The sequence below is a fragment of the Malurus melanocephalus genome, unplaced genomic scaffold (assembly GCF_030028575.1).
Source record: "Malurus melanocephalus ecotype Western Australia unplaced genomic scaffold, MMel_1.1 scaffold_647, whole genome shotgun sequence".
NCBI lineage: Eukaryota > Metazoa > Chordata > Aves > Passeriformes > Maluridae > Malurus > Malurus melanocephalus.
Window position 1 is genome coordinate 19,266 of NW_026623879.1, and position 7,751 is coordinate 27,016.

The 7,751-nt window shown below is 44.7% G+C and overlaps 1 protein-coding gene across 1 annotated transcript in view; it reads left to right on the forward strand.

Annotated features, from left to right (window-relative positions):
• Positions 1-7,751, forward strand: part of LOC130583948 (neuron navigator 2-like) — a gene marked incomplete at its 5' end in the record, with an annotated part of 25,699 nt that overhangs the window by 14,879 nt on the left and 3,069 nt on the right. The window contains 5 exons of the mRNA XM_057383637.1: positions 16-251; positions 2,927-3,081; positions 3,567-3,638; positions 4,113-4,309; positions 4,508-4,626. Coding sequence (XP_057239620.1) covers positions 16-251; positions 2,927-3,081; positions 3,567-3,638; positions 4,113-4,309; positions 4,508-4,626 — 779 coding nt within the window. The remainder of the gene's footprint in view (positions 1-15; positions 252-2,926; positions 3,082-3,566; positions 3,639-4,112; positions 4,310-4,507; positions 4,627-7,751) is intronic.

A 7,751-nucleotide genomic window follows, 5' to 3' on the forward strand; every position in this document is an offset into this window, starting at 1 on the left:
CTCCTTCCCTTGCAGGTGTGTGCGAGAACAGCCTGGACGGGCTGGTGTTCGAGTCGCTGATCCCCCGGCCCATCCTGCAGCGCTACGTGTCCCTGCTGATGGAGCACAGGAGGATCATCCTGTCGGGCCCCAGCGGCACCGGCAAAACCTACCTGGCCAAGAGGCTGGCCGAGTTCCTGGTGCTCAGGGAGGGCAGGGAGCTGGCTGAGGGCATCATCGCCACCTTCAACGTGGACCACAAATCCAGCAAGGTGAGCGCGGCGCCGTGTCACGATCCGCTTGAGTTGCGCGGGGGTCGTGATAGGTTCTTTTTGGAATCTCAGAGTGCAAAAGAAGACGAGAGGGCAAATATATATGCTTCAAATAATCAGGACCAATTTATTTGGGTATTTTGAGATAGAGGAGGGTGAGAGAGAGAGAGAAAGAGAGAGAGAGAGTGGGTTATATAGCTACCAACACGGCTGACGAGGTCTTCCGAGGTCCCACGGTGGTCGTCAGTCTGTCGGGAGAGATCTCCACTGTTGTCTTCTCGGGGGAGATTTTTTATAGTCTTTTTCAAAGCGAGTGGCTGCAGGCCAGGAGGGGGGTTGCAAGTCATGGGTCAGCCGCGTGGAATTGGCTCGGACTTTTCCCCTCCCCAAAGCAGGTGTGCAATAAGTTGGGCATGGTGATCTGATGGAGATTCGTGGGGCATGGAAAGAATAGGGGGTGTACTTTAAACAGAAGCCAGTGATGCATGGGGAGGACTTGCTTTCCCAGAAGTCGCAGACCCCCTTCAAGAGAAGAGTTCCCCCCGCCCTTTCTTCTTCCACTCGGGTTTTTGGGGTGTACATTGATAATCATGAGACAGTCACGGATCTTTAGTCTCTTACACCCCACAGCCTGGGACTCCGTTCTTCAGCTGCCATCTTGGCCTGCTCTTGCTTTGCCAGGCCTCATGTGGATGCTGAGGGAATTATTATTGAATATTCTCAAACCCACCTGCCTGTGGGCCTGTTTAAACACCCACAGGGGCCGTGAGAATTGCCCAGGAAGTTCAAACACCTGCACAAAATCCCCGGAGATTTGAGCAATCTCTTTTCCCAAAGGGCTCCTGTGCATCTCCAGGCCGTCAGGAGCTGCTGTGCTGTTGTGCAGACATGTTCCTGGGCAGAAAGGGTGTGTCTCTGCTTATTGATGTGCTCCTGCTTTTGCTGAACGCACTCCAGTGATCATCCAGATTAAAGTATAGAAAGNGAGGGCATCATCGCCACCTTCAACGTGGACCACAAATCCAGCAAGGTGAGTGTGGCCCCGTGTCACGATCCGCTTGAGTTGAGCGGGGGTCGTGATAGGTTCTTTTTGGAATCTCAGAGTGCAAAAGAAGACGAGAGGGCAAATATATATGCTTCAAATAATCAGGACCAATTTGTTTGGGTATTTTGCGATAGAGGAGGGTGAGAGAGAGAGAGAAAGAGAGAGAGAGAGTGGGTTATATAGCTACCAACACGGCTGACGAGGTCTTCCAAGGTCCCACGGTGGTCGTCAGTCTGTCGGGAGAGATCTCCGTCGGGGTCTTCTCGGAGGAGACTTTTTATAGTCTTTTTCAAAGTGAGTGGCTGCAGGCCAGGAGGGGGGTTGCAAGTCATGGGTCGGCCACGTGGAACTGGCTCGGACTTTTCCCCTCCCCAAAGCAAGTGTGCAATAAGTTGGGCATGGTGACCTGATGGAGATTCTTGGGGCATGGAAAGAATAGGGGGTGTACTTTAAACAGAAGCCAGTGATGCATGGGGAGGACTTGCTGTCCCAGAAGTTGCGGCTCGGACCCCCTTCAAGAGAAGAGTGTCCCCCCCCCCCCTTTCTTCTTCCACTCGGATTTTTGGGGTGTACATTGATAATCATGAGACAGTCACGGATCTTTAGTCTCTTACACCCCGCAGCCGGGAACTCCGTTCTTCAGCCGCCATCTCGGCCTGCTCTTACTTTGCCAGGCCTCGTGTGGATGCTGAGGGAATTATTATTGAATATTCTCAAACCCACCTGCCTGTGGGCCTGTTTAAACACCCACAGGGGCCGTGGTTTGCAAGGAGCCTGAGAGTTGCCCAGGAAGTTCAAACACCTGCACAAAATCCCCGGAGATTTGAGCAATCTCTTTTCCCAAAGGGCTCCTGTGCATCTCCGGACCGTCAGGAGCTGCTGTGCTGCTGTGCAGACATGTTCCTGGGCAGAAAGGGTGTGTCTCTGCTTATTGATGTGCTCCTGCTTTTGCTGAACGCACTCCAGTGATCATCCAGATTAAAGWATRGAAARRAAAAAAAAAAAAAAAAASCAGTATATTTGATGGCCTTAGGCGTATTTTCCTCTGGAGGAGAGGAATGGTTTAAATTGTGGTTGTGAGCCACTGGTATGATTTCAGACATGGATTTAAAGCTGCTGAGAGCATTTCAACCGCAAAAAGCTCATCGTCCTTTCACAGTGTTACTGAGGACATCCAAATGTCCAAATCCACTTTGTTCAGATTAATTTCATCAGCGATGTTTTGATGGAAACACGGTTGCAAGATGGTGTCACAAATCTGTCTGGAATGCATAGTTTGGTTTRGTGTTGAACAAGTTCCTGAAAAGAAACTAAATTATGTTTCAGACCTCTTGGGTCTGACATTGATGAATGAAGAAACCAGACTAAATGACAAAATATTACCCCCTTYAAGCCCTTATCTCACACAGGATTTCTGAAACAGTCTCTGAATCCTCAGCATAACCTACAAAAGAGAAAGAGAACYGTATCTTGCATTTTCTTGTGGAAAATGTGTGATTTGTTAGATGTCAGGCTCTTTTGCTTTAGTTTTGTTATTAAGCTTCTTTATCTTAATTGGATTTTCAAGGAATATGAAGAATACTGTATTGATTCTCATTTTTTTTTTCTTTTCTTCATATCTGCTTTGCAGGAACTCCGCCAGTACCTGTCCAACCTGGCAGACCAGTGTAACAGTGAAAATAATGCTGTGGATATGCCTCTTGTCATCATTTTGGATAATTTGCACCATGTCAGCTCCCTGGGAGAGATCTTTAATGGGCTCCTAAACTGCAAGTACCACAAATGGTAAAGAAATAATAGCAGCACACATTGCAAATGTTARTCCTGCATTGAGAGCACTGCTGGTRCAAAAGCCARTCACAAAACCAAAGTCTGCATTAATTTGGGAGTGTGGAGGAAGATGACCGGGTTGTCCATGTTGTGGGCAGTGCTTCAGAGGGGTTTTTTTTTCTTCATGAAATGATCCATTTTTCTGAAATAAGTAATTTAAGGGTAGTAGAGGGTTTGAGTAATTTGCATTTGCTTCATGACATGGCTTTAGTGGTAAAATCCCATTTGTAGTGAAAGGTCCTGTTTTGGGATTTCTGGTTTGCTTTCAGAATGTGATGTTCTCAGAAATCAGAATCTCAGTAGAGAATTTGGTTATAAGTAACTACAAAACTTTCTTTGACAGGAGAGTTTTGAATAACCTTTAACATTCAGATTTTACTTAAAATTTGTTTTTCAAAATTTACATCTACCATTTGCTTGAATTGTTTTTTTCCTAACAGTCCYTATATTATTGGCACAATGAACCAAGCCACCTCCTCCACACCTAATCTTCAACTTCACCATAATTTCAGGTACTGCTTATTCGTGTTTCTCATTTATGTTTGTGGGCTGGCAAGGGGGTAATGGCTACTGAGTCACCTGAAATTCCTCTTATTAGCTGAAATAGCAAAATGAGATAGAAATGCCATTTTCTCCTGGTGGCTGCCCCAACATGTGCAGCGTGGTTATGGTGCTGTCACTAAAGGAGCTGGGTTCATAAAACTTTMACTTCACAGGGGATTGTTAAGATATTTGATCTCCTACCAGATTTGCATTAAGACAGCACTCAGGCCAAGCAGATTAATGAGSAATGAGCTGAAACAATGCACAATAAAAATCGGTTCATCTGCTAAAATATTCCAAAGTACCTTCTGAAAAGCATGTGTGACTGCAATAACCCATTTTGATCCTGATAATCTGGAAATAAGAAGAGAAATGTAGTGAAATAGAGTAGCATTCAGAAGCATAGAAGAGCACTGATGGGCCTTTCTGCTGTTGTGCCATAGATGGGTGCTGTGTGCCAACCACACCGAGCCAGTCAAAGGCTTCCTCGGCCGCTTCTTGAGAAGAAAACTGATTGAAACAGAGATCAGTGGCAGGATGAGGAATGCAGAGCTGGTTAAGATTATTGATTGGATTCCCAAGGTCTGGCAACACCTGAACAAGTTCTTGGAGGCTCACAGCTCCTCTGATGTTACTATTGGTGAGTGCTCTGTCCAGACATGTGTAAATATATGTAATTTATTTCTTTGTGTATCAGGTGTATCTTTGTGTACTTCCTTGTGCTGTATCACATTWAAAAGGTGTTTCTTTGAAACCCTACTTTTAGATATTATAGCTCCTGTTTTTGATGCTTATCATGATTGAGATTTGAGTGTAATATCTAAATTTCCCTCTCTAGGTCCACGGCTCTTCCTCTCCTGCCCGATAGATGTAGATGGTTCCAGAGTTTGGTTCACTGACCTGTGGAACTACTCCATCATTCCATATCTTCTGGAGGCAGTTAGAGAAGGGCTGCAGGTGAGCAGGCAAAAGGGGAAAATCATAGGTTTAGAATGGTATCTGTTCCAAAGGAACAGAACTCAGTGGTGGGAACATCTTCTGTAGATACAATTTTGCACACTGAATGTCTGTGTGTCTGTGAAAACAGAACCAGCATTTCAGGCAGAATCAGTCACTCCAAGCATTGTGGAAATCAAGTGGAAGAAGTGGTTAGGTGCCAAGCTGCTGATGTGTGTCAGTGGGGGGAGTCAGACATACAAACACCTTCCATTCTGTCTTCCACAAACACACCTTCAAATTACCCTGTGCATCAGAAAAATACACTTGTGGTCATTAACTTCGTGGTCATTAACTTTGTTACGTGGGATTTTCCTTTGGAAATCAAATCTTTCAGCAGAAGAATAACACTGTGTAAGGAGAGAAACCTTTTCATGAGTGGCAGGATCAGTATCAGTGACATTTGGATTACTTCTCAGTAGACAGGGTGATATTTTTTAGTTGATTCCTTCATCATTCTTTCAGAGGATGGAGTGAAATCATCACTGCTTGCATGTGCATAGTAACTGATTCATGCTCTGGCAGTTTGGAATGGTTTTAAGCATTGCCATACAATTCTTGTTGTCTGTGTGACTATGAAGCTTGTTGGAATCGGGTGCAGGGCTCAGCAGAGTTGTTGTGGTCTTTCCATGCAAGTAGGGGAAAAAAAACTTTCTAATTCATCGGTTCGTTCACAGAACAAAAACCTAATTTAAAATATAGTTTGGAACTAAGCTTTTACAAAGCCCTTCTTACAAGTCTCTGAAACACATGAATTCTTCAGGTTTTGGTAAAAATTTGGGCAAACTGCGACTGCCACCTGTAATTGGAARTCAGTACTTGGAGACAGCACATTTTTTGGGCCAGTTGTGGCAGGCTGTTTGACATGAGGATGTGACAGGTCCTGGAGTACAAAACACACTCAGGAGCTTTGCTGGAAATAGAACAGGAGGARCCATTTTATGTAAAACTTGTTATAAAGGGAGGTAATGGGGGCCAGTAACCTTTCCAATCTAAAACAAGAGAAAGTGGAGCAGGTGACTTTGTTTCCTCTTGGAATGGAGGAAACTGATACTCACAGTAATGCATGGGCTCTTTGTGCTGGGTTTTGGCTCTCATGTCACTGATCAATGTGGAAAAGCACTGAAAAATGAGTCATGGAAGTGGAAAGAGAGCGAGCAGTTGATAAAACCATCCTTTTGCTTGCTTGTTGTGCCCATTTTCCCTTAGGTTATTTGAATGGCTTGTGTTCCAGGTGTAAGGACTTCAGTTTCCCACTTTGTGCTTTAGATTCTTTACCCAATTCAGTCCCACGAATTCATCTCTATTWAAATAATTTCTCTTTTGTTTAGTTGATGGATAAGAAGATAGACTTTAGTACTTGAAGAGTAGCCAGGATGGTGCTAACAAGCATGCTAAGACTAGAAATGTGGGTTTCATCTGGGGCTGTTTTCTGTTCCCCACACCCACAAAGACTCCTCTGAGAGCACATCTTCTTTCCTGAAGCTGCCTGCCAGAAAGGAAAGGTGGGCTGCAAATTTCACCCTGATCTCTGGGGATCTGCACTGAGCTATTTTTGTATTTCTGTTTCTCATTTAGAGCATTATTCTGRGAAAAATAAAAACAAGCCAAACAGATCCTTACAATAATTGCTCCTGTGAGAGCTGACTTGTTTTGTTCTTCAAAACAGGGATGTGAAAATCAGTAGGTTTTATAAAACTTGAGTTCTTCCTGCTTGGTGTATCAGTACAGAGGACCCAGAGCCTCTGTGTCTTCCTGCCACTATCACTCATACTCCAGGGGTTTTGTCTTTCATGCTTTGTGGAGCAATCTGTTCCACCTTTGTCCCATGAACTGCTCCCTGGAGAACGTACCAGTGGCAGGACAGACCTGGTTGTCATGGAAGAGGATGGTGAGACATTCAATCTCCTGAACGAGGATCCACTCAGACTTTCGAGGGAGAAAAGACATGAAAAATATAAAATGCTCACCACCTACCAAACAACGTGGATCATAGTGAATCTGAGAGCAGGACTGAAATAGGAAATCTGGTTTGCCACAGCCTGAGGCCGTTGTGCTGGGAAGATAAAGCAGCAGGGCTGAAGGGTGAAGGGTCTGGGCTGTGGAGGAGGCTGTGTTTCAGATTGCCKRGCACCATCTGCTGGWKCYTCTGCTCCCTCCTGCTTCCCAGCACACAGTGTGGTGTTCAGAGCAATTCAGTTCTTGATGCAGGCAGAATCTAAACCCACCAAAAACATGCCAGGAGCAAACAGTGCTGAGCAAAGTCTGATTATCTCAGATCTGTCAGAAACTTGGTGAATTTCTTTGCACATTCAATGTCTGCGTGTCTGTGAAAATGGAAYCAGAATTGTCAGTAATTTCAGTCAGAATTTTTAATCTGAATCAGAATTAGAATCAGTGACTTTTAAACAGGGTGGGAGAAGCGATTAGATGGCAAACTGTTCATGTTTTCATCAGTGGGGGGAGTTGGACATCTAGGAATAGTTTCTGCATTGCGTTTCTCCTTGTGCAGGGGGATAAAGGAAGGGGACACTTCTCTGAATTCAAGTGACAAAATGTCAGAGACARACTCCGGTTGCTGAAGGACATTGATGGCGAAATTTAGAAAGTGGAAATAAACATTTTAAAGCCACTTGAAGTTGTATTTTTGTGCTTTTGGAAGTCATGAGGCATTAAAATGAGTGTATTGTCTAGCTATAGCAAATGGAATCTAACAGGGAGGGTATATTTGGATTCAGTTACACTATCTGTTCAGTACAGAAAAACTGCTTTTCAAACAGAGCTTGCTTGCTTAGAAACCTGACCACAGGCAAATGCTGCTGGTGCTTTTTCTTGGTTGAATACAAAAATAYCTGTATTGAAATCTTTATGCCTTGACATCCATCGTTGTGGCCTGGTGACAGATCTCCTGTTTCCCCCTCCACATTCCATGGCTGGCACTTTGTGAGACAGCTGCCAGTGCAATCCAGATGTCAGCACTGATGGCTCCTTCAGTGCACTGACGTTGTTTCAGCTGACTTTATCCAGTGATGTTCCTTTCAGGCTTTTCCTCCCTCAGCTGTGCCAGGAGCAGGGCACTGCAGTCT